This window comes from Pholcus phalangioides, unplaced genomic scaffold (assembly GCF_987345545.1).
Source record: "Pholcus phalangioides strain wild (caught in Gottingen) unplaced genomic scaffold, Ppha-v1.0 ptg000012l_1, whole genome shotgun sequence".
Taxonomy (NCBI): Eukaryota; Metazoa; Arthropoda; class Arachnida; order Araneae; family Pholcidae; genus Pholcus; species Pholcus phalangioides.
The window spans coordinates 15,559,803-15,587,698 of record NW_028301605.1 but is presented as its reverse complement, the minus strand read 5'-3'; the positions used below and the strand labels follow the sequence as shown (position 1 = coordinate 15,587,698).

At 35.4% G+C, this 27,896-nt stretch overlaps 1 protein-coding gene across 1 annotated transcript in view; it reads left to right on the top strand.

The window, feature by feature from the left end:
• Lis-1 (LisH and WD40 domain-containing Lis-1) overlaps positions 1-27,896 on the top strand; it is a 64,382-nt gene that overhangs the window by 23,108 nt on the left and 13,378 nt on the right. The window contains exons 3-6 of the mRNA XM_089240261.1: positions 22,091-22,169; positions 26,640-26,714; positions 26,874-27,080; positions 27,640-27,736. Of these exons, the coding sequence (XP_089096387.1) occupies positions 22,091-22,169; positions 26,640-26,714; positions 26,874-27,080; positions 27,640-27,736 (458 nt within the window). The remainder of the gene's footprint in view (positions 1-22,090; positions 22,170-26,639; positions 26,715-26,873; positions 27,081-27,639; positions 27,737-27,896) is intronic.

The following is a 27,896-nucleotide window of genomic DNA, read 5'->3' as shown; positions in this document are numbered from 1 at the left end:
AATTTCCTTTTCTTTTTTGAAATAGATAAAAGTGTTCAATTTTTTCAACTAGTTAATGAAATAGCGTCGGAAACGTGTATTTCTTGTTATTCGTTTTCAAACTATGTCGCATGATAACTAATTACGTTGGCGTTCTGTAAAACCTTCATGGAAAATATCGAGTGTTGTGATTGTGGAAAATTTTATGATTGATTGATAGATATACATTCCTAAATACAGTCAACGCTTGTTATACTGACCCCTTGTTATAGTGACCATTCCATTACAACGATCGGTGGGATAAGTCCCAAATGTTTTCAAAGAACGACTATCGTATATGTGTTACTTTCGATATGACGACTCTCCCAATATAATATCCATTTTCGATGGGACGAAGGGGATCGTTATATCGAAGTAGACTGTGTAATTCAAATGTCACATGTGCAGGTGTAATTAGAGCACTTTTGATTTTTGGAGATGCTGTCAGTGTCATTGTGTGTGCAGTTGCTGTAGCTCATTTATAGATCGAATAAGGACACAGAGTGGAATTCTTTGTTCCCGAGTCACTTCGATATGATACGTATTCAGAAAGTTGTATTGTGTCCCTCTGTCTTTCGCGTGCAAGAATAGTTGTTGCAGGGATGCTTCGTGTCACTGCATTACGACCTCACAATCAGTAAATTGCGAGATAAAGGAGACTAGAGAGGTGAAAAAAAATTCGCTGTTAAAAATAAAACATAATCGAACACGACCCTTTTTTTTTCTTTAATCATTACTTCATGTTCGTGATATATTTTTATCGATCGCCCGTTGCGAAATTATTCTTTCGTTGCTCAGGCAAAGGATAAGATATTTTTTGCAATTTTCGAGAGAATTCTCTGATGCAATTCCTGATGCTTGTATAAATTCAATTCATCATAGAAAAATGAATGGCATCTGCGAGGCATTATAAATGGCGTGCTTTTTTAATTGGCCCTTTTCGGATCACGATAAAAGGGCGCTGTGGTGGAGTAAAGCTGTGCGTGGTAAATATGCCACAGTTTGGTGATAATCATTTCGGTAAATGCTATAAAATGCCTGAAACATCGTGAAGAGGTAGCGTGTATACATTAAAAAAAACGTTGGAATAACATTTTATTGTTATTTATGAATCCTGCTGCTCTTGGCCTTGAAAAATTGCTGGAGAAAGTTTGGAAGAGTAATAAAAATGAAAAAAAAAAAGTTCATGGCTGACTGTTATTTATGAACCGTGGCCCTGAATGAAACTGTTCTGGGCCAGTGGGGATGTGCACACATTTTTATTTTTTCCATTGGGTCTCGGTTTTCTGTGAAATCTCCCTTGTATGTTTTCTTTCGCTGGGAGAGTCTTTGCGTTTTGTGTGCGTTTTTTCTCCCCCGAACTGACTTGATACAGTTTTCCCATCTTTTTTCAACCTCGTGTGTGTTAGTTCAATGCTTGATCGCGTGCTCTCTGGTGACTCACTGCTGCTGACGTCAGTGAACGTGATGGAATCTCTTTTTATGAAGCAATACGAAGTGGAGATAGTATGTGTGCTTCGGTGCTATTACGCTACTGTCGCCTGGCGAATATTACGGCACTGTAACAATCGCCACCCACTACTGTTTTTGTTAATTTTTTTTACCTTATTTCCGATGCGACCTGATTGAAAAAAAAAATACCCGAGGCTTTTTTTTTTGTCTGACATGATTTAGGTCTCATTAAAAATTTCTGATGCACTTCCTACTTTGTGGCAACAAAGAACTATAGTTGCTGTTTCTTTTTCCCCGACACTCTCCAGAATTCATGTTTAGAACTTCTGAATATCATAATTTTTGGGTCCCAGATAGAGTAGCTTCTTAGTAATTTCACTTGGATATTTGTATGTGAATCATGGAGTCATTATTGAAGGAAAGCAAAAGATGCTGCCAGCATTTCTTGGGCAGTTCTTATGTGTTATATTATCTAGGATGTTTGGGCAGCTATCCAGGGTGTTTGCAGCAACATAAATTTGACAACATAATTATGCTATGGCCACGCATGTACACTTGTGCAACACTTTCAGATATCATCATGTACCAATTCATTGGAAGTGCCGTAGAGCAATGTTTAAGAGGTGCATATCTACGGTTAAGTAGTAAGTAGGGGGTTTGGGCAACATGAAGGGGGAATGTTGAATATGGAAGAAATCTCTTGAGACATTTTTATGATAAACACAATATTCCATTGTCGACCAACCGTACTATTGTATACTGAGTGATACACCAATCCTTTAGCATCCATTTGATGTATCAATATTTTTCCGAAATTTTCATGCCATCCTAACCCTTTATGGTTTCATTTTATTTAATCCGTTTTATTTTTTTAATTCAGGCCGAATTTTCTAAATGAACTTACGCGAAAAATCAAGTTCATAATTCACGCATTTTTGACAGATTTACAATAGTAAACCATTATTTTCTCGATATTTGAGTATCGTCGAAATTTCACCATGTCTGGAATATAAAATTACTTTTTATTGTTTAGTTATTCAAGGTCGAGAGTTTTCAGGATTTTTTATAAATTTTCGACAAAAAATAATGCACTTGATTCCAGTGCGATATTATTTTATTGTATAAAGTTCCATTAATATCAATCATTCAGGTGGCTTAAATGTTAAATTTGAATTATGAATATCGGATGGTTTTCAACATTTTAGCATTCACCTAATGAGTTTTTATTTTTTTTATGTTTTCACGTGATCAGGGGACTGTGTCCCAATGAGTGAAATCATATTTCATTTTAGATAAAACAGTAGCGCAAAAATGTCAAAAGATAGACGAGAACAAATTTTTACTGATCTGTTGTCTTTTTGAGAATGTTTTTTTTTAAAGTAAACCATATATTTTCTCATGTAGCAATTATGTTTTTTTTATTATAATTATGATTTCCTCTTAATAAATTTTAGTATGGGGTACTCTCCCACCCCTGTAAATTGGAAAACTGGCCGCGTTACGCTTTTTTAGGGATAGAGTACGATTTTTTTTTCTTCTGATGGCAGGTCTGCATGTAGCAAACACACAAATGAGCTGACCAAATCACAAATGGATGGGGACACGAACTCTATTAGATTGTGTCTACACTCGCTTTAGTAAACTAAAGCTGGTGTTGGTTGTGTACATACTGGAAAATAAAAAGATCTTCGTGTAGAGTAGATTCTCGTTTATTCAATTTTGAAGCTGTTCATTTTAGCCTTATAATCAGTTTTTGACTTCTTGCAGTATTCCTTGGTGTTTTAAAAACTTATCTTCAAATTTTGGGCAGAAGCTGGAATAAATTAAAAGATTTTCCATAGAAACCTATGAGAAAACACGATTCCGGAACGTATCATCTTTGCTAGCCGAGGTATCACTGTAATATTAAAATGCAATATATCATCGTTGAATTTGTCAGTCATTGCCATAAAAATCTTTACCAGTTTTTTAATATTTATTTAAATAATAAATTAAAATTCAGTATCAATCATTCAAACTTACCAATAATTTTATTTTCAATTAAAAAAAAGTTCGGCAATGATGGTTTTCTGAGTAATGTGTAGGAGCAGTGTTTTCTGAAGAAATAATTTTGAAGAGTACTTTTACTCCTCTTAAAAATTTTTAGAGGTATTTCTGTAAGTAGAGGGATATTTTTTTTTATTTATTAGTGAGAAATAACTCCATGAGAGAAATTACCTAAAATTCTAAGCTGCATTTTCACGCAACGAAATTTTGGTGGGGGGCTAAAATTGAATTTTGATGCGTATTGGCGAACACTGTAGGAGTAATTAATATTGATAACCAAACAATGCTATTTTGAACGATACGATCTTCCCTTGCTTAGAAGTAATTTATTTCTTTAACGCTTATATACGAAAATTTGATGCTACTACTGTACTTTCATGCGTAAAGCAATCATCGGAATTTCCTAGAACATGTGTTGTCGCGTTGAGGAAAAAAAATGTTTCAACATGTTGAAATTTGTATAAAGCCTCTTGTGAGACACGTTGCATAACTTCACTATTTCATCTCCGAGTGTTTATTGTATTCTGATTTTTTCTTCCTAGTCAGAATTTTTATATTTTGTTGTACGAACGAAAAATACATTATAGAGGAAAAAACACTCATGTAACATCCATTTTTTTAAAATTTTACATGTAATTTATTTTGTTTCAAAATTTTCTTTATTTTTTTGAATACCACCGAGAACTGTGTACAATGAAATATTAAAATATTAAAATTTTCATTATGAAGTTTCAAATAAAAGAACGAGAGACTCTCATAAAAGATTCGTTTCATCCGCTGGAAATATAAAATTTTAAACAAGGTTGTGAAATGAATATAAATGATTTGCGTTGGAATACAATTTACCTGTCTTGTTTACTCATTCATACGATACAATATACAATAACCGTTGGATTCGGCTGACCTCGTTATGATCGTATTGTCCGCGAACTTTTTTTTTTGCTAATTGGCTCTTAACATTCGTTGAATAGAAATTCGGTGATTTCTCACCCGACTTTTTGATAGAGTAATATATGGCCTCATATGATCAAATTCTAGTTTTGTCTTTAGATGACGTCGCGTCCTTGAGTTCCAATTTTGAAATCTTTTCCTGTTCTTGGACTTTTCCTCGACACTTCTTTTTTTTCTTCTTTTTGCGGTTGAAGAATGAGAAAATAAACCCACGAACACAGTGTTATCTTTTATGCCATCTTCCAGATTTTTCCGTTTGCCCATTGTATTCAAATGAGTCGCAATTACCGAAGAAGAAAAGAGTTAAGATTAAAGAAAAAACATTTGAGCAGTCTCTTCTTCCTAGTTCTGTAACTGTGCTACAAACATGCTTTCGCCGGTGGTCCGTTTCTTGGTGGTGTTCTCCCAATTGTTATTCAATCCATCTGGTGTATTTTGCTGCTAAACAATTGATTTATTAATTTTTTTTCTGTGTGTGTGCGTGCGCGTTCAGGGGATAATCAGTAGGAAAATGAGGTTGAAGACAAAGAACCGATTTGAGAAAGGGATTTCATACGCGTAATATTTAAATATGATATGCTGAAAAATTCAGCAGTCATGAAGTTTTCCGAATAGTCATCCTTGCAGTACTTTTTTTTTCTTTTTCTCTTGAATACGCCATCAAGACCTTCCTACCTGACATAACTGGCTGCAAACTCAAAATAGTATATCTCAGTATATGGAGCAGATGAGAGTTCAGGGTAGTTCTACGGATAGGTCTTGTTAAGGCAATCCCTATTACACCTCCATTGTCGTGGACGCATCTTCGAGGTTGGATATCTTGCAAGCTTTACCCTACCATCACGAAACTACCACACTTTGAGCGCTTATAACGCTTAAGAGATCTGGTTGTTGCAAATTAAAATGTTTTCAAGTTTGGGTGCCAGAGGTTGGTTGCTCTGTAACGTTATGAGAACATTATACGGTGAAGATAGAAATTTTTGTCTATGGGTAAATCCTGCCAAGAGATATGTATCTCATCGATCACCTTAACGAGGTTAAACCAACGTATTCACTATATAACTTTCGCCCCACTAGGAGACAACTCATCTCAATTATTATTTTTTATTTTTCATGACACCAGCCAGCTTTTTCATGAGAATAGGCAAAAAATTCGTTACATGACAGGGATTCTCAAACTTTTGTCATCCGCAGCTCCCTTACCCAATCCATGGTTCATCTGTGGTTTCCCAGAATATTTTAATAGATATTTTACCTTATAGAAGAACCACTTTAAAGCATAAATAGGCACACAAATCAATATCTGCAGCTCGCCGCAAGGCAGGTTGGCGACGTCCCCAGGAGCCACGCCGCACACTTTGAGAAACACTCATATGGGGAGGGATCACATGTGCCTGAAATTCCGTACGTACAACTAGTCAAAACTGGATCCAAAGTTGAGATAACACTTTAGTAGGGAGACGATTTTATAGCGTGTCCATGAATAAATACATTGCACTCCATTGTTATGAATTGATGATTCTTTTAAGTTGCATTTATGCTGAGGTGGGGATCTCGAAATTCGATGGAAGCCGATTATCGTAATTTCAGGATGCCACTCTCTCTCACCTTGTATTACCATTATAACGACTTTTCAACTGCAGCTATTCTATTATGGTATTTTTCTCCGTATCTCTCTCTCTCAATAGGAATGCCATTAAATTTTTGGCTGAGACAAGAGCTCGGGGTTTATCACGTGTCATCAGCTAGCAAATAATGATTAGTTTATATCGGAGTTCCGCCGTTGTCTGACGACGAGCCGTGACGGCATTTCGATGAGCCCGTGATGCTGCCCGTAATTGTTGCTTTCGGACTAACTCCACCCATGTTTTGGTATTTATCTGGTAATTCATCCTAATCGACATTTGGTGTCACGGTGGCCTAGAGAAGCATGTTAAAAAAAATAAAAAAAATCAATCCACTTTTCCTCGGTATCATTTGTTAAAAACTCCCTTTTCACCTCGAGTTGTATATTTTATTTTTAGTGCTTTTGTGAGGGTGGGATAGCTTTTTATATATATCGCTGAAAGAGGGAGTTATACGTGAAAAGTTTCTGCTCTGCAGCTCATAAAAATATGGTTGAACTGTGGAGGTAAAAATTTACTGGCAGCTTTCTGAATACGTGCATTGAATGGTGGGTGTATCGTGTACGTTCTTCCATTTCGGTTATTTTGCTCAAAAAATGTCTAGATAAACCTGTATCACTTTTCTTGTCGGGTTTACTAAAACACTCAGCATATTCCTGAATTTCGACTAAGAGAACTCCAATTCCGTTGACGAGGAAAGTTCAGAGAGTTTATACAAGTCGCTCATCTCTGCTGCACTAAATAAGTGTGCATTGCCTCGCTACGATTGCTCCGAAAATATTACCTAGAAAATTTTGAAGACATCAACACTTTCTGTTGAACAAGTGAGATTCTCTTAGGGGCCTGCTGTGAGTTGTAATATTCAGTCGATGTTTCTCCAACGCAAGCTGCTGCCATCAGCAGGCGATATTAGATGGAATTGACTGAAATGAACAAAACAGAGTCAAAACTATTATTGTCGATTCCCTTAGCCCGAAAGAATCAGTCATTGAACGATTTCCGAGAACAATTAAGATATTTACATTTTGTTGAGTTATTAACCAGTTCTACGATAAGTAAATACTGTAAATGTAAAATTTTGTCTTGATTGGCTTTAAGAACACGTCCAGCGAGTGCTACTAGCATGTAAGGCCGTCTTAAAAGCGTCATGGACTCCGGGCCAAGTGATTTTTCTGAGTCCCTACCTGGCCAATTCTGGAAAAATTCAACTACTCGTTTTTCTGAGGCCCCTCTTCTCGTGAGGGCCGTGCCCGGGTGGGCCCATGCGTTAAGACGGCACTGTTAGCATGCGTTTTCAGACTGAAAGCAGAATGTTTTGCATTGCTCTGCAACGATGGGCTCGTTGCAAAGCCGAGGGAAAATGTTCTAGTATCTGTAATGGTATTTTTTCTACACGGGAAGAGTTCTTTTTCCTTCTTTTCTTAGAATTACTCCCGAGATTGTTCTGCGACGTATGTTGCGATTTTCAGTGTGTTCTGCTTTGTGGGTTTTCAGGTTATGATAGACCACGAGTTCCCAACCTGTGGTACGTGATGGACCATTTGGAAGGAGGGAAAAGCGGAAAAACGAGTGAAAACACTAGTTATTGCACAATACAAAACTTCCTACGCATTTCTAGGAGTACGCATACCTTCCACGCATTTCTACTAGCACGCACGCATTCCTGTGGGTACGAATAAAAGTTAGTGATATGAATATGCGAGCCTCCTACGATTTTCCATAATGTACTCTTACTCTAAGCATGATAGACGACTGCTGGGATAGACGATAGCGAGATAAATGTCTGAATATGGGGAACTGAGAAATGAATAAAGATTAGTAAGTTTAAGGTTAGGCGATACATCGCCATCAAATGAATCGGACCCATTCGTCCAATATTTTTATAGTTTCGCTTGTAAACCTGTTGCATCTCTCTCTGTGGTATATTCGCCAGTGATTGACTGTCATTGACGCGACTTCACGTGACGATCGTTGTGTGGATGTGTTGACCCCGATAGTGAGTCATGCATGGAGATTATATTGGAGTAGAGAAGACAGAGCGAAGGTAGGATCGACCCGACCAGCTTGAGCGTGGTTAATCTGCAAGCCCTCGAAACGATTCGTCCCGAAATTATGCTGGCGCGCGAGCGGGCCTATAGGGAAGTATGTAAATGTCTTACAAATGATAGCGAGAGAGTGACTTGGTTTTTTCTCTTTTATGAGCGAATAATTTATGCAGTCCGAGGCTGAAACTTTCCCTTGTATTTTGATTTCCTTATTTCTTTGTCGGCATTTATCTCGCTGCTGAGGATTGACAAAGTTGTTCGCCGGGTAAAGGAGGAACAGCTTGATAGTGGTAGCATATTTTTTTTTACTCCTAGTTCCTAAGCCATGGGTGGCCAACCTTTTTCAGAGCCGTGCCGCAACCAAAGATTATTTTTGATGCTCTTGCCGTTCTACGAATTTTAACACGCAGACCATGCGTTCCGTTGTACACGAGCACTCTACATTCCTGCAAAATATTGTTCGGCTGTCGTTTTATTTTCATAGAAATGTCCAGTTTGTCATTCTTTTGAGTTGTAAATTTTTTTTGGAACAAAGATAATTTAAATTTTATTTTATTTAATCAAAAGATCTATTTATTTTATTAAGTTTTAATTAAAGATGAAAAACCGAACACACAAACAGAAACGCATCGAACAGAAAGTCATCACATAGTTATTATTTGCCTCTTATACTAAATATAGGTTTGTCAACCTACAAAACCATCATTTATAAGAAAAGGATTTTTAAAATTTGGAGAGAATTTTGATTTAAAAATGGAATAGAATTTCTTTAATTTTGGGAAAGCGTTCGCGTGTCACTTCTGATGCTATGCCGTGCCGCGGATTGGCCACCCCTGCTCTAGTTTATGAAATGTAGCTTGATTGCGAAATTAAAGACAGTTTGCGATGCGAAATTAGTTGAATATACAGCACAGCATTATGTTATGAAGAGAAATTTTTTGCGAGTGTAATACAGCAATAGTATATTTCGGCTGTGAAGTTGGTTTTCCGCAGTTTCCACCTTCGAGGTGCGAATGCAAGCCCGTCTCCACGTTAAAAAGTCTCGCCGCAGAGAGCAACAGGCCTACAACGTTACAATTATTCATTCATTACACTTCACTCACTAATGAGTTGAGAAAAAACTCATAGTTTAAAAAAATTGATTGCAGATGGTAGCACTACACATAACAAGCATTACATAGAAGCAAACGTTATGGAAGGTTCACTATACGTACACGCACATCCCAGCATGTACCAATTCATTAGAAGAATGGAAAAATATTCCTCCGCAGAGGAATATGGACGAGGTGCATGTCTGGTTTAGTAGTAGTAACAATAGCATATCTTGCTGTGACGTGCTAATTTTCAAGACTAAATCAGTTGTAACAAATGTTTTCTATGTTCAGTGTGGTTCTATTAAAATATGAGGAAGCCCAAGATTTAAGGTGGGAAGTTTCTGATCAATCATATTCAGTGATGTGAGGTTTAGCAAGGAAGATAATGGTTTCTGTTTCTCTGTCTCATTGGTAAGAACTTCGTTTCTAGAGACCTGGTCTACCCTGAATCAAAAGTGGAAAAGGGCCTGCAGTAAGTTGGTTATGCCTTATCATGGGTTGTTTTCACCTTTGCTGTTTTTTTTTTCCTCCTCTTTGAAGATGTATGCTCCTAACCCTTGAGGTCTCGGTCTCCTTGTTTTTCATTCTCCCACAGAACATTTGCGCGAGTGTCAAAAAATAGATTTCGCGCTCCACTGCAAAGTCAGTATCTTGAGGGCCTCTTTTGAAGAGGGGGGAAGAAGTTTTTATCGTCGAGTTTTTCGTCGTTGGAGCGGTTTGTCGCGAAATTTATGATTGATTATACCTGAAAGAGGTTTTTTTTTTTTTCATTTTGCTTGGAATTTGGAATTCTATTTTCTCAACTAAAAAGTACTTCCATATTTTTAATAGGCTATCATAGCGATATTCGGCTTCACTTAATATTGCACTGTCCCAGCCATGGTTGAAAATAGTTTGATTGTAAGTAATCCTTCGCTTACTCCAAACATCCATTCATTAGCCGTGTCTATACTCTGTAGTAGTAGAGAGCATCTTTTTTCATTAACTCCATTCAAGTAGAGAAAGTCATGCGCGAGAACGAGGTGGTAACGAAATTGTGTCCCAAGTATGTGCGGTCTAATGTGAATTTCCTGTGGTATGCGAAGGACGTTATGAGCGTTGTAGTCATCGTTCGTCCGTTTGATGTGTGAACAGCAGCTTTCTTCGAGATGGCGTCTATTTGCTCGAGTTCCCGCGCTCGCATAAACAGAAGAATAGTGAATCAGAGGCGTGAGTAGCCCTCTGATGACATCGGAAGGCTTATCGCCGAGAAGTGGGTACGAAGGGGAGAGAAAATAAATATTTTTTCTGAGTAATCGGTAAAAATTTGAAATTCCCATGTTGATAATTATTTTCGCAAAACTTGGTTTTTTCATGTTCAAGTTAGTGATTGGGGATTGATGAGAGACGCGTAGTGATGGAGCTCCTCAAACTGTGACTATATCGCAAAGTGAGAGAGCCTGTTATGAGTTTTTTTTAGAATAATCGGGAAATTATTGTACGTATTTCGCTCCCCGAAAATTTTTTTCTATCAAGAACAGAATTTACTGATGTCATAATCCACTATTGGAAATACTTTATGGACTAGAGGATTATTTAATTGTATGGCAATTAGTAAGTGGTAAAAGGCACGATAGACCAGCACTCCATCACAAATCAGTCAGTTTCTCGCTTCCGATGCGGACAATAAACGGTACCACCACATCCCTGGACATACTTATACGATTCTGACAAAAATCGTACAAAAAAAACAAAACATACGCACACAAACCTAGTATGATTACCTGATACACTAGCGTAAACGCCATCATGTTTCCACCCACAAGTGGAAACATGAGTGGAAACATATAATCAAAGGCCGTATTAATGCATGGGCCTACCTGGGCCTCACAAAATGGGAATCGGTTGAAATTTCTGCGAATTTGCCAGGCAGAGCTCAGAAAAATCACAGCCCGTGGACCCACGATGCTCTCAGAACGGCCCTAATGCTAATTATAAAGACATATATTCCAATTCTAAATTGACGACCATGTTTGTGAATGATTTTAGCTAAAATCATTCCCATACGCTGTATAGCACGAGCAAGGAGACTTTTCAAACATTCAAACATTTTCGAACAAAAAAAAAAAAACTTCCTCCGGACATGCCTGTTGGCTCTGTTGTTACTGGCATAATGTTACAAGTAAATTCGTTTTTGTTTTCAAAACGTTAATTCGAAAGTTATTGTGCTGTGACTTGGACTGTTCACAGTTAGTGCAACAACATCCTAAGTTCCACATTGTCATAAATGAACACAGTTACTTATCAAGACATATTTTATGGAAAGCTTTTTTGCCAACTGCTTTCTATTCAAGCTTCAGGAGACCTAAATATCTAATAATTTAAATATAAATAAATAATCTAAATATAAATGTATACCATATTTCGTGGTCAGCTAAATTTTGGTTGGAAGCTAACAACGTCAAACTCATTGCATAGTCATGTATTGAATTTTGACTGAAGAAATTTGTAAGAATGGTCAGTGATTCGCTTAGAACAGGTATTTTCAACCTTTCAGACACCACTAGCTAAATTAAAACTTCCCATGAAACCCGCAGGGCACCAAAACTCATGTAATTTAATAACATCTTACTAAAAGAGGCCCCCGAGTTTAACAGGGACAAGAGTTTTATTTATTCTGAAATTAATTTTATCAATTTTGATCTAAAATATTTTTTTCATTTATTCTGAAAGTTTTGATTAATTACGGATAAAATTAATCATAATTAATTTAATCCGTAATTATGATTAATTCTAATTCGAAATCAATAATTCTATACAAGATATACGGAAGACTGGATGTTGTGAAGATATTTAGTATTTGAGATGTTCATTTTTTAAGGAAGGAAAAAACTCATCTCTGCCTCTACCGGGAGTCGAACCCGGGTCCCTCGATTGCCGGACGAGTGCTCTGACCACTAAGCTACAGAGGAGATAGAGATTTTCCTTCGCTAGAGCGTATATATGCCGAACGGAACCGTGCAATGGACGGTGAAACCGATCAGCTAATAGCTCATGGACGACGAGCCACCAGAGGGCTATATATATGACATGAATGTCGCTCTCCACTTGTTAATACAAGATATACGGAAGACTGGATGTTGTGAAGATATTTAGTATTTGAGATGTTCATTTTTTAAGGAAGGAAAAAATCGAGGACAATCGAGGGACCCGGGTTCGACTCCCGGTAGAGGCAGAGATGAGTTTTTTCCTTCCTTAAAAAATGAACATCTCAAATACTAAATATCTTCACAACATCCAGTCTTCCGTATATCTTGTATTAACAAGTGGAGAGCGACATTCATGTCATATATATAGCCCTCTGGTGGCTCGTCGTCCATGAGCTATTAGCTGATCGGTTTCACCGTCCATTGCACGGTTCCGTTCGGCATATATACGCTCTAGCGAAGGAAAATCTCTATCTCCTCTGTAGCTTAGTGGTCAGAGCACTCGTCCGGCAATCGAGGGACCCGGGTTCGACTCCCGGTAGAGGCAGAGATGAGTTTTTTCCTTCCTTAAAAAATGAACATCTCAAATACTAAATATCTTCACAACATCCAGTCTTCCGTATATCTTGTATTAACAAGTGGAGAGCGACATTCATGTCATAATAATTCTATAATTATTTATTGCGGTAATTCTGAATTTGTTTTCTTTTTTAATATATTTTGAAATCATTTCTTTCAACAATTATGCAATTATTCTTTTATTGATTGTGGATTAATATCTATCAGTAATTACGAAATTATATCGCTTATTTGTAAGTTATTTTTCTCACCGATTCTGGAATTATTTGTCGCAAAAATTGTAATTTTCTTTTTTCTGTAATTCTGGAATTATTTCTTTCATCTATACCTGAATTATTTAATTCTGAATTTTCATCTATCTTGGAATCATTTATGGCATTAATTCTGAATTTTTATGAATTTGTTCTGGAATTACTCCTGAAATTAATTCTGCGTTTTCATTAATTTGTTCTAGAATCATTTTCATTTATTCTAGAATTATTTCTTTAATTCAAAAATTATTTCTTTCATTAATACAGAAATTATTTCTTTCATTTATTCCAGAATTACTCTTTTCATCGATTCCGGAATTATTTCTTTCATTAGTTTTAAAATGGATCGTTTTTCAATGTTGTCAACTATTTTCTGAAAATGATTGGCGGACCACGGCATCAAGCTTCGAGGGCCAAATATGGCCCGCGGGATATATATGCGTTGAAGACCCCTGGCGTAAAAGAAAGGGGGGGGGGTATTAATTTTTTTTTAATTGCAAAATAACACACAAATACAAATAATATACAAAATAACAGAACAAAACATACACTCTGCAGCTCTTAGGAAGAAAAATTCCATGAAGAAAATGTTTTCAAAAAATAAAAAAAACCATGGGCATGATGGTTCGTAATTCGAAAACAATCCCCAGATAACTTTATATCCAGATCATTACAATGAAAGGCCCTTCACGATGATCACTAACAGAAAAATGCGCATAGGCTTTGTGATTATTTCCAGCTTTCACTCTATGCGGTCCTGCATTAATCTAGCGTTTTTTTCTTTCTCTCAGTTTTTATGGCCAACGCGTTGATGAAGCAATCAAAATACGTACGACTACAAAATTCTTTAATGCCATATATGTTTATTTTTTATTTATTTATTTATTTTTTCTTTTGCATCAATAATAAGGTCGTTTTCGTGGTCTTCTATCTTTACTATACTTTTGTCCCTAGAACCTTCCTCACTTGTTTCTTTATAGACCTTTGATATGTGCTGTCTTCCGCCGGTGACAAGGCCTGCTTTTACATTAGAGAGGAAAGAAAACAAGGCCGTCCTGCGAATTTATCAAAGCATACATAGTAATAACTTTCGAAGTGCCTTTCAGCTGTTTCTTGATCAGAGGCTTGTTTTTTTTTTCTGGTCAATTTTCCCTGTTGTATAAGAGCGTTATTAAAGTGGCCAATATATGTATGTTCAAGTTTAAACACATGAATGTATAAGCTTTATATGTACTTGCGTGCAAACACATACAGTACAATCGTACGAAACACGTACTTTGCAAGGACGTTCTTTCCCTGCTACAGTAACATGTACAGATTTCGTATTTTTAACAGGTGCGTGTGGGTCAATAACTCCAGTTATACACGGCACAAACCGTACAAATTGTATTGTCTGTTCATTATCACATTTCTATCCGTAACTCATTTCAGTATTTTATCATTGTTATCCGAAAAAAAAAATTTATTAAGGAAACATTTTCTGCATATTATGCAGAAGTGAACTCGGAAAGAAAAGTCATCCGGCCTTCGCCGGAACTCGAACTCCGGCTCTCTTACGATGGTAGCATGCTTGCTTGGTTTGTATCAGCTCGTATTTTGCAAGAGGCCCTGAGTTCGGTTCCCGGCGGAGACTAGATGATTTTTCTTTCCGAGTTCACTTCGGCATAATATCTAAAAAATATGTTTCCTTGAAATCTTGGACCGAGAAAAAGAGCCATCCATCTCTCTCAAAGAAATTTATTGTTTGTGATGAACATAGGTATTGATGTATGTATTGAATTTATTTTTTGCGACATATTATGGGGCCGTTCAAGTAATACGTCAGAAAATTTCTAGACATTTTTGACCCCCCCCTCCCAGCAAAATTTCGTCATCAGCTCTGCCCCTCTGAATCATAACTCATATTGGTGGGATCAGAGACGTACACCGGGGGGGGGGGACACGAGCCACCTATGCCCCTCCCCCCTCAACAATCAAAAATTTCTTTTTTTAATGCTAAAAAATATTTTTTCTTAAATTGAAATTTCGGAAGAAAATACCTTTATATATTATTATAAAATCAATTTCTGTTAATTTCAATGCTATTTGAGGGCTATGAACTTGAAATTTATCTTTAATAAATTCCTTCTGACCCATCCTCTAAGCCATATATGGTAAATCGCATAAGGCCCTTCGCCCGCGGACCAAATATGGTCCTGAGGATTATCTGATGCGGCCTGCCCTCCTCAAACCTAATTTTGTAAAAATGAACTAAGCGACACATTTACAGATCGCCTAAGTGACCCGTGGTACAATTTCAGATCACTTAAATGACCCGGAACACAGTTCTAAAATATTAAGCGATCCGTGACACATGCAGAGATCCCTTGAGTGACATGTGGCATAGTTTTAGAGCACTTAAGCGGTCCTCAGTACGGTTCTACATCACTCAGGTTACCCGCGGCACATTCTCAGATTATTTAAGTAATCCGCGCATATAATTATGGATCACTTAAGTGATGCGTGGCACAATTCCAGAGCTCTTAAGCGGTCCGGACACATTTCCAGATTACTTGAAGGATCTGTGGGACATTTGTAGATTACTAAATTGGCTGTTTATACGGCACTTATCAATAGGGGAGAATGTTACTTCAAGTGCCCACAAACTACCGAAAGGTCTATCTCGTTTTTGGCGCACCGAGTAAGATGAAATTAAGAATATTTCATTTTCATAAAGGGTGGTTGATGACGTAAGCAAGCATTACCCAAACCCCCTTCCCCTTGTCATCAAGTCAGCAAATCGGGAACCCCCCCATCGATGCTGACGTAATACTTGAATGACCGCTATATACAGTTATTAATGTGTACGATCATTCATAGCTACCGTAGGGAAATATTTGTCAAGTAGTATTTGGTCTTATTTCTCAAAGTGGGTAGGGGCGTTTGAAGTTGGAGCTGAATAGCTTAGGGGATACATCGATCTAAAAAAAGTGATTAAAGGGGGCAATAGTACAAATAAGTTTAGGAGTCTTTTGGTCAAAACTAATTTAGGAGTGTCTAACCGCTTTCCAAGCCGTGACGCAATTAACACCATTTTCGATTGTGTGTGTGTGTGTGTGTGTGCTACTCCCCTAATTTTAACATGCAGACCTACCGCTCCGCTTTTGCTAGATATATTCATTTCCTCTCAATTTCGCAATATAATTCGACTGCTGTCTTATTTTCGTAAAAACGCTCATTTCATCACTTTTTCAATGAGTTTTTTAAAAAAATTTTGAATCGTTATTTTTGCTGTGGTAATCTAAAATAGATTGTATGTGTATCGAAAAAAGTTACGCTCACTATGATATATAGCCTAGAAATTTTATTTTATAGCCCAGGTTTTGGTATAAGCACCGAAACCTGGGGACTCGCAGTGCTTGGACCATCAATGAACTTTGAAAAATGCTTAGCTCCCCTCCCTTCCCATGCAAACGGCCTTGAATCCCGTATATACGGGACGTCCAGCACCCTAAGTATTTTCTTCGCTTCAGCGTCTTTGGTTGGGTGTTTTTAAGATGAGAAATGAAACAAAAAACGCATTACCTATAAAGTTAACACAATTATCGCCAAAAAAGCCTTGCAGAGTATTCCTTCGATTGTTGAAAATCTATACATAGAATTTCATTGTATATATTATTTATTATAATATATATTTTATGTAGTATAATGTGTTTGTGTAATTGTGCTTTGCCCCCCAACCTCTTTCTATTTCGATTTTTGTTTTTCCCCCCATAATTTTTTGTTTTCACTCTCAAAAATTACTAAATAGAGCTAATTCTTTCAATGACGTCGAACAGTTTTGGATAATTGATTTTTTTTTTTTTTGGTTCCTCTGCAGAGAATGCCAAAAGTGACATTTTTTGGAGTCTATTGTTTAAATATTTAGTGTGGTTTAGACCAGTGATGAGCAAACCTTTTTAGGAGCGGGCCAAAAAACAAAGTAAAGAAATTTTTGGGGTCGACCGGACGTATTCGGACAGATTCATACTTGAAATTTTTATGTTTAGAAATGAAGTGGCGGGATGTGTTCGTATATTTTGAAGATTGCCGTGGTTTTATTGCGAGTGAAAGACAATGGTTTATCTTTTACAACTGCGAAAAAATAAATAAGTATATTTTGATAAATTTATGCATATTTATTACATATGTATTCCATTTTTTTGCATATGCAAGTTTTTTTGATCAATTTCTATTATAATTCTCACAACTATATTTTCCATATACAAAAAAAAGAAACAACCCCACAAATGTTTTTTTTTTTTTTAAACACTGACATTGAGAATTTTTATTTATTATTTTGATATCTGCGGCGGGCCGGATGGAACCTCTAAGCGGGCCGCAGTTTGCCCATCACTGGTTTAGACCAGTGTTTCTCAACCGCCGGGCCGTGGCCCAGTACCAGACTCTAACACTAGTCACACCGGGCTGTGAGTGATTCGCAGTTTTATTTTTCCCATTAATTTAGTGTTATTGTGTGTATGACCGGTCTTTTCACTTACACAAAAGAGATTTGCCCGGCCGCAGGCTTCCGAAGGTTGAGAACCACTGGTTTAGACGATATGATGCGGGTGGGTGTTACCCGATAGTAAGAGTTGAGACCACCGTGGCTGAGTGCAAAGAAAATATTTTTTGTAGATTTATTTTGCTTGTCCTGCTTCCATGCGGTATAAATACACACAGTGAATTACTTTTTGAGTTTCTTTCTACGTGTTTAGTCTTTCGGAATTGTCTTTGAATTATAGGATCTATATTTGATTTGTTATCCTATAAAGATTTTTTTTTAAATGATTACGATATGCTGTGGCTCATCAATATTTTATTGGTTTTCTATTCTTGCGGGTGTGTATTCCTACCTCACGCGTCATCAGCGAAACACCCTGTCTGAGATTACAAAAAAAATGGACGAATTGAAACACCTGCCTCGGCTACCCGCTTATTAAACCAGGCGGAGGATGTGTCGGCCTTGGCACTAGTTCCAGTATCAAACATGGGATACGATGTCTATGCATAACTGAGACAGAGAGGTTATTCTCTGCCTTATATTCGTTCTGTCGTTTCCTTCACACCTTAAGCCGAAAAGTGGGAGTGGTCCGACCTCTCTCTCTACGTACACCAATTTTATCGATTTACTCTTCTCTGTCAGAGAGCAGCAGATGGATTATTCCACTGCTTCCACGTGTTTCTCGGTAGCCATCGTGTTAAGTGAAAATGAACATTTCTTTTTTTTTTTTCTTCCATTTGCCATGGGAAACGATTTTCTGCTCCAGCATAAAACAAAAATTTAAAATCTCAGCCAAAACGAAATCCAGTATCGCCAATCATACAAAGCTTGTCGCTCATGTACAGGGTGTTTCAAAAAGAATCGCCTGATTTGAAACGCGTATATTACGAAAAATATTGAACATAGACACTTAAGATTAATTTTATATTACATGGCTAATCAAAGTTTTCTTTACAAACCAAATTAAAGGTGCTCAATATGTCCACTTTGGGATGCACGGCATATGTCTATACGGTAGTCAAATTCTTCGGTAATCAAACTTTTGCGAGCATGTTTGCATCCACTGCGAATGATTTCTGTGGGCTATGTGCGAAACTGTAGGATGCGCTCAACATTTTCGCCTGACATGCGGGGACGGCCAGGGGATTTTCCTTTACACAGACAACCCGGGTCTCGGATTGTTTATACCATAGTTTCCCAACCTTCTTTGTCCCATCGCCCCCTTCAGAAATTTTTTTCTCCCATCGCCCCCAACGCAATCTAACCTATATGATCCTATGTTATATCCGCAGCTTCTACCGTCCCCCTGAAACATTCCATGGGAATCACTGGTTTATACCATCGCCTAATGCTCTGAGCGGTAGGAAGTTCAACACCAAGCTATTGTCGACGAAAAGCACGATGAACGACAGGACTCACACTTCGCGAAGCTTAGAACACAAAACGATTTTTATTGTGCAGTCCCTGTCTTGATAAACACTGAAGTGGCGGCCGAAGGAAGAGCGTTAGCGCTACCTGTCGGCAACTGCAATGAAACTCAAGATTTCCCTCTTTCTACCTATATTATTATACATTATTCATACATGCCAACTGTTGCGATTTTATCGTATTTAGTACGATTTTAGCCAATAAAATACGATTCTACGGTTTTACTTCTAAAAATATGATTTTTTACAAAATCGCTATTATTGTTTTCCTGCCTATGACGCAAACTGGTTAACGTTAGAAATCATTGATGGTCCGTTGGTAGACATCACTTCACTTAACTAGTAGCCGAAAATTTCCGCACTCCCCACGGTGAGAAAGAGTAGAACCCTGCTGAGAATTTTCGCGGTGATTTTCTTGGTGCGGTTTATGCGCCAAAACAATGTATCCAGCTGCCTCTGACTGTATTATGAGGCATACGGTACTGAGTGGCGCATCAATCCTGTAGCATCTATTTGATGAATCAATATTTTTCCAAAATTTGTATGCCATCCTAACCCTTTGTTTTCATGAATTATATAGCATTTTATTTTTTTTAATTCGGACCGAATTTTCTAAATGAACTTGTGCCAAAAATGAAGTTCATAATTCACGCATTTCTGATAGATTTACAATAATAGACCTTAATCCCGATATTTGAGTATCGTCAAAATTTTACCATGCCTGAAATATAACATAAGGTTATTCAGGGTCGGGAATTATCAATATTTGCGGAAATGTTCGACAAAAAATAATATTGCACCTGATTCTAGTGCAGTATTAGTCTATTATATACAAGGTGGGCAAAACGTCCGTAAAAACTTCAAAAATTCATAAAAACCGGAAAATAATAGAAATGAAAAACCGTTTGTATGGTTATCGCTATGTCACTGGAATTTTTGAGAAAACTCAAAAATTCCCGTTTTGAGGAAAAAAAACTCAAAAACTGCCGATAGGTGGTGCTGACGTACACAAGTCAAAGAAAAGATACGCAAATAACGAACAGAATGCCTCCAAATCATTTATTACAGCAGTATGTGGTCCACATGACCACCACCACAGGGGGATTACACATTGCAGGCGAGTCACAAATGCAGCAACATTTTGTTTCTGTGAAAGAGATGCGCTTTCTACCGCCACGTTTATGCAAGATGGAGCAACTAGTCACACTGCTACTCTGGTCAAGGCATTCCTGATACAGTTGTTCGGGGAAGACAAAATCATTAGCAAGTGTTGCAAGTTCCCATGACCTCCTCGGTCTCCAGATCCTTTGACACTGGCAGACTTCTGGTTATGGGGATATTTTTGAAATCCCCCGGTTTATTGATCTAGTCCATCCAATCTGTCGGAATTGAAAGATGCGATCCGCCGAGAGGTGTCATGTATGTACATCCGGACCTGCTGCACTCTGGCGTTGCTGGATTTGTGACTCATCTGCAATGTGTTATCCCGTGTGGTAGTGGTCATGTGGAACACATACTGCTGTAATAAGTGATGTGGAGGCATTCTGTTTGTTATTTTCTTATCTTTTCTTTGACTTGTGTATGTCAGCGCCACCTATTGGCTGTTTTTTAAACTTTTTCATGTCCTAAAAAAATTCCTGTGACCTAGCGATGTTAACCCTACAAACCGTTTTTTATTTCAGTTGTTTTTTCCGGTTTTTATGAATTTTTAAAGTGTTAACCCTTTTTATGAATAGAGTAGGATTTTTTTCTTCTGTAGTTGGCAGGTCTGATTATTCGATCAAAACGGATGAAAAGCTGAATAGTTATGATTTTTTTAAATCTGATGATTCTTTTTGAAACAGCCTGTATTTTAATCAGTTATCGTAGTTTCCATTATATATGCCACTTATATTATATGTATGAGACACACACCTAGAAAAATTATTGGAGTAAAGAAAAAAGTTTCAGAAGAAACGCTGTATCTTCGTACAGGCTGCACCTAATTTTGTGGGGGAGGGAAGATGGGTATTTTGATGAACTCCTAACATGGACTTCTTTTCACTTGCTACTCAATACAGAGAAACACCTTTATATCGCAGGTGTCGTGGTCAGATATAGACTCGTGGTTCTCAACTGAAGGCCATATGGCCCGCTCCCCTTTGTGGTCTTGGTATATTCTTAGAGAGCCACTGGTGAAAACCAAGTGGAATGGAACCATGATAGTTGGCTAACCCTTACAGCGAAAATCTCAAAATATCTTGGATTCTTAAAACCATCTCTTTTCACATTGACGAGCCCAGATACTTTTGTAAAGTTTTCTTCTCGTGATAACATGTTTTCCTTCCACCTCTCTCGTCCTGTGAATCGAAAGCCATTGTGGAGAGTCAGCTTTTGTTCAAAATCTGATAGTAAAAGGTGAGAGGAAGGATGTTTTTCCTTTCCCTGTGTAGTATACTATAATATTAAGCATACAGCATAAATAACAGAAAACGATAGTCTTTTTTTTTTCTTTGTCTTCCTTTGATTTTTTATTATTATTTTGTGTTCGGGGAGGGGGAAGCAGTTATCGCATGCAATTAGGAAAAAAAATATTCTTGAAAAAGGGGGCAGTTTCTGGAAGGTTTAGTGATTTGGTGGGTTTTTTTCTTTGAAAACTAATTATTACAACATGAAAAAGATATTTGGTTGGCAATAGATTCACGAAATATTCAAGATACTTGTCTGGAAGTACAATGGAAATAATACAATGAAAATGTTCTGCAGTAAAAGTTCACATTATACAGTGTTTCCAAAATTTTCTTTGAATTCTTTCTGATATTGTCTCCATCAGCACTGATTGTTCTGACATATGTCACAGTTTTTGGCCTATTCTGCGTTAGGACAGTAGATCTCATTACTGAATTCAGTTGTATAGTTTTTCACTTTTGCTCTTCACCAAATGCTTGGTGAATGTTGCATGGTAGATCTCATGATTTGAAAATTCATCCAGCTATGCTTAGCAAATTAAAGTTTGCATATATTTTGGAAACTGAAGTGACTATTTTTCATTCTCCTTTAAATGTATTAGTTTTATATAGAATCCTGCGTCTGATGTTTTATTATATGACACTTTTATTTTTCGATACTTTTTAGGAATAAAGCCATAGCCGATTATTTGGCTTCTAGTGGTTACATGGATGCCCTGGAAGCATTCAAAAAGGAATCAGATATGGTATGTAAATTTAATGTGAACTCTTTTTTTTTTTTTTTTATGCCTTATCCCACACCATGTGCATTCATTATTTTGATTTCTCTATGTGTTTTAATACAATTGATATTTATTTACCATTTCATGTAGGCTGTTGTAGGCTTTTCTTTCATCATGAAAATTTAAGTACTGGGTCATTCCATTTCAAATCACCCGGCAAAATGCCAAAATGACACCCATAGTCTCAGATTTCAATGATTTTTTTTTATTTGTTGCATTTACCATCCTTATTAACTATGTGAAATATTATTTGCATATCTCTAAAACTTTTTGAGAAAAAAAATGTTGAAATTTAACAAAAACTGATGCAGATGACTTTTCCGAGGCTCAATTTTTAAGCGGCATTGTTTGAGAAAATAAATCATGACTTTTTCAATTTTCAATATATTCAAGTGAAATTTTTACTAAAGTGTTCACAAAAACATACAGAATATGAATAAAAATAATTCATACACTTACATTTGAAATTTACATGCAAAAAAATTATGTAAACTTTGTTTTTGTGGAATTTTTCGTTAGAAAAAATAGTTTTTCAAACGTATTTTTAGACCAGAGGCACAGCAGTTACCAAAACAACTTTTATTTTAAATTTCTCCTAAATATATGAAGTAAAATACTGGAGAAAAAAAATAATGGTTTTTTGACCGTTAATATGTTTATTCTGGCTCGCAATACAAAATTCATCAAAATAAGACTGGATCGTTCCGATTTCAAATCATTCAACTAGATACTGAAATGCAACCCATCATCCCAGATTCCAATTATTATTTTTTATTTATTGCTTCTACCATGCGAAGTTTCATGTACATATCTCAAAAAATTTTTGAGAAAAAAAAATGTTTTCTAACCTCACGAATGACGTCTCTTAGGCTAACCCATTCAAGCAATATTATTTGTGAAAATATATCATAACTTTGCAGATTTTAAATATATTCAAATGAAATTTCCACTAAAATGCTCACAAAAAAATGTAGATTATGATAATTTAAATCTTTGCATTAAAAAATTAGATTGCAAAAAAATTGATGAAATTTAATTTTTGATTCTTTTTACAATAAAAACACAATGGCTCACCTTTGCTTTTTCATTTACAAAAGCTCTCATGCTTTACGCACAGCATATTCAGTGACATTGAACTCTTTAGATTTTTTTCCTTGTTCCCCTTTCCTAAAGCAGGGGCCAGAGTTAAAATTTGCAGTTTTCCCCTTGTCGTGATGGTTAAATTGAGTCTTATTTCTAATTAACTTTATCAAAATAATCATACTTGCTTTCTGTTTAATATCTTCATTAAGTGTGCTTTGAGATTCATTTTCTGGTAATTCTTCAAAAACTTCACAAACATTTGGTTTGAAAGTGTTACAAGCAGATTCAACTTTTCTTTTGGCATTGTTTGACTTACACTGTGGAGCTACCCTATGAAGTTTAATTGGTGACTCTTCTATGTTCTGTAGACATGAATTTATTTCTTCAAGTGCTTCTTGGTTAATAATTTACATTTTTCCAAGTTACTTCTCTACATTACTATCACTGTTCATCTCTTCACAGTATTCAGTTTCTTCACCTAACTTGTTGTTTATATTCACTGTCCCTACAGGCATGCCATATTTTTTGCCCTGGAATTGATTTTGTACAACCATTTATTTCATTTATACATGAAAAATACAAGTTTACTATCCTTAAACCTTTTGTTATTTTTTCTTCTTCTGACATTTTAAAGGATTAAAGCATGCTTTCGGATGTATTTCATACTTTGAGAAAAAAGCTCTATGATGCTTAAACATACAGTAGATAAATGTTCAGAACTTGCTCCACTCCTCAATATTGATGTCCGATGGGTCCAATGATGTAATGGGTAACAGATTTTACACTTTTGCGTAACACTTTTTATCACAGTCAGATCCAGTTTTTTTTCCAACACTATAAATTTCAAGTGTCTTTCCTGACATTTTACTTCGAATTCCAAAATGATATAAAATATTTAGCTCAAATGGAAATTGTGTTATCATAAGAAAAATTTGCTAACCCTGAGTTGGCTACTCTATGGAGCACATTCTGTCTTCAGCAAGATCATAATTAAGACTTGCATCATTTTATGGGGAGCAGTTTAGTTCTAACACTTTTGTTTTAGTTTCCTCAATGAAGCAGCAGCAGTGACTTTATCATCACCTGCTGGGATGATAAAGCCTTATAATTAAATAAAACACCAGCTGCCCTCTGAAGGACAAAGACCAGTGTGCCATAGTTTATATCTTCACAGAAGCTATTATTATTTTTTACAATCATCATCACAACAAGAAACATTACATCTTATATATCACCACCAGGCAATATATACATTAGGTTTTCAATTCTACTCTCTTCCATCTGCCTCAGCTACAACAATTAGGTTGTAGCTGATAATTTCATTCTTTGTTATTTAATGCCTCATATTCTGGCTTTTTATCAGCAATTTTAAATTATTTCTTGGGAAAAATATATAGAGGCTTGTGTTAAATATTATAATGTAGATTTTTTTTCACACAAGTATAACCATTTCATATTTATCATATACATTAAATATATGTTTATTAAAATATATGCTGTAAAAATCAAAGTAATTAAAAAAAATTTAACACTGTTGTGGTAAAATAACTTTATAATTAAGCATGTTAAAAAACTTCAAAAGTTAATCTATATATATATGATTAATATTATCTGGATTTATCAAATACAAAATAATTCTTTATGCAAAAATATATCAGATTGCAAAAGTTTGTCTTTGTTGCATCATAAGAAATATTTATAGATCAATTAAAAGTGAAATTAATTATTTGGAATTTGAACACTTCTAAGAATCTGAACATGAAGGTTAAATTTGAAAAATTATTTTGTTAACCTAAAACCTTTTTTTTTTCACCAACTCCCATTTGAGATATTACATTAACATTTCTAATTATTTCATAAATTCATTTAATCCTAGAATTTTAAAATTTATTAATTGTTTTGAATTATTGCATTAACTACTCCTGAAACTTAATTTAGTGAATACTGTAATAAATGTATAAGCGTACATGAAAAATAAAATATAAATTTGGCTTTAGTAAGCATGAATCATTATATTAAGTCAAAATGTACAAATATAATTAATGTAGTCATATAATTACAATTGTGTTTTGTTACTCAAATGTATTAACTGTCAAAATAATGTTTACTTTTCTACAGTCTTCTTAATATATTAATAGGATTAAATTTAAAAAAAATTGGAAATTCCTGCTGTGCATCCAAAAAAAAGTGTTTAAAAAATTGTGTTAAAAATAAAAAAATAATAATAAAAAAATTAAATTTAAATGACTTTTTTCCTCTAAGGTTTAAATTTTCTTTCCTAGTCATAATCTACATTTTTTTGTGAGCATTTTAGTGGAAATTTCATTTGAATATATTTAAAATCTGCAAAGTTATGATATATTTTCACAAATAATATTGCTTGAATGGGTTAGCCTAAGAGACGTCATTCGTGAGGTTAGAAAACATTTTTTTTCTCAAAATTTTTTTGAGATATGTACATGAAACTTCGCATGATCAACAAGCATGGTAGAAGCAATAAATAAAAAATAATAATTGGAATCCGGGATGATGGGTTGCATTTCAGTATCTAGTTGAATGATTTGAAATCGGAACGATCCAGTCTTATTTTGATGAATTTTGTGTTGCGAGCCAGAATAAACATATTAACGGTCAAAAAACCATTATTTTTTTTCTCCAGTATTTTACTTCATATATTTAGGAGAAATTTAAAATAAAAGTTGTTTTGGTAACTGCTGTGCCTCTGGTCTAAAAATACGTTTGAAAAACTATTTTTTCTAACGAAAAATTCCACAAAAACAAAGTTTACATAATTTTTTTGCATGTAAATTTCAAATGTAAGTGTATGAATTATTTTTATTCATATTCTGTATGTTTTTGTGAACACTTTAGTGAAAATGTCACTTGAATATATTGAAAATTGAAAAAGTTATGATTTATTTTCTCAAACAATGCCGCTTAAAAATTGAGCCTCGGAAAAGTCATCTGCATCAGTTTTTGTTAAATTTCAACATTTTTTTTCTCAAAAAGTTTTAGAGATATGCAAATAATATTTCACACAGTTAATAAGGATGGTAAATGCAACAAATAGAAAAAAAATCAATGAAATCTGAGACTATGGGTGTCATGGCTGGGTGATTTGACATGGAATGACCCTACTGTAAATCCTTGATTTAATGGACTAAAAGGGAGCAGTTTCTGTAAAAATTGAGATTAAAAAAAACTTTAAGTATGAAAAATGCTACACTGCAACTAATTATTAGCATTGTAATAAAAAAAAATAATATTTACACTATTTTCCAATGAATTAAGTTGTGCTAAATTTCTGTGTTCATAAATTTATGCAATAATTCACCTTATTTTCTTACACAGCGTGGTGAGATGGATAAAAAGTATTCTGGTATATTAGAAAAGAAATGGACATCAGTTATAAGGCTTCAAAAAAAGGTAACATTTTCTTTCTTCTAAGATTGTGATTATCCTGTGAAAGTAAGGCAAATGAAACTTTCAATAAAAGAAATAATTTGCCTTTCAAATATGTCTTTTTTCCCTTCCAGACTATTTCCTTAGACAGATGTATAAAGTTTTATGATTTTTTTCTTTTAGGTAATAGATCTTGAAGCTAAACTAGCAGAAGCGGAAAGAGAATTCATTGCCGGTGCGCCAACCCGGGATAAAAGGTCACCATCTGAATGGATTCCTCGACCACCTGAAAGATACAGTCTATCTGGCCATAGGGCACCTGTCACAAGGATTATATTCCACCCCGTTTACAGCATTCTAGTTTCGTCTAGTGAAGATGCCACAATAAAAGTTAGTTTTTTGGCAATTATTTTTATCTTTGTTTTAAGAATTTTCTTTCATTGAAAATATGTTTCCTTATTCTTATCTTCAACTACTAGGGAGGGGATGTTATTATGCTGTGTCTGCAAATAGGTGGAAGAATACAAGAACTCATTTGATATGTGTTCGAAATGATACTATTAGTATGTGATGTTTCCCAGTAAAATTTACTTTAGTGGGCTTCAATCATAATACAGTCAATGCTTGTTTTTATGAATTTATAGACTTGAACAGTGCATTTGTAAAATTGAAAGTTTGCTAATGAGAAACACACACATTCAATATAATGATATATCTTATCAGACTAGAGGGCTAGTTTGTTTTTCTCATAAAATCAAGTGGCCATTGAATTCACATATGATACAGTTCGATTGATAATTCATATGAAAATAACATCTGATATTTCCATTTTGGGACCATGACACAACATCCTGAAAGAAACGTGTAATGGTCATGATGAAGGTGTGAAAAAACACATCTGCTGTGTTGTTATTACTATTATCAGATTTTAAAATAATTGTATTTATAGGTATGGGATTATGAAACTGGGGAATATGAAAAAACAATGAAAGGCCATACAGATTCAGTTCAGGATATATCCTTTGATCATTCTGGGAAGTGGCTAGGTAAGTGTTCATTTTGATCAATTTCAGTGGATGTTATTGTAGACTATCAACAATTAGCACCATCTCTGCATTTACTTAATTAAAATAATGTTTTTTTAATAGTACAAATACAGTACTTCAAATTAGGAGTTTAAATATTTGAGTTCCTGAAAGTTTATGG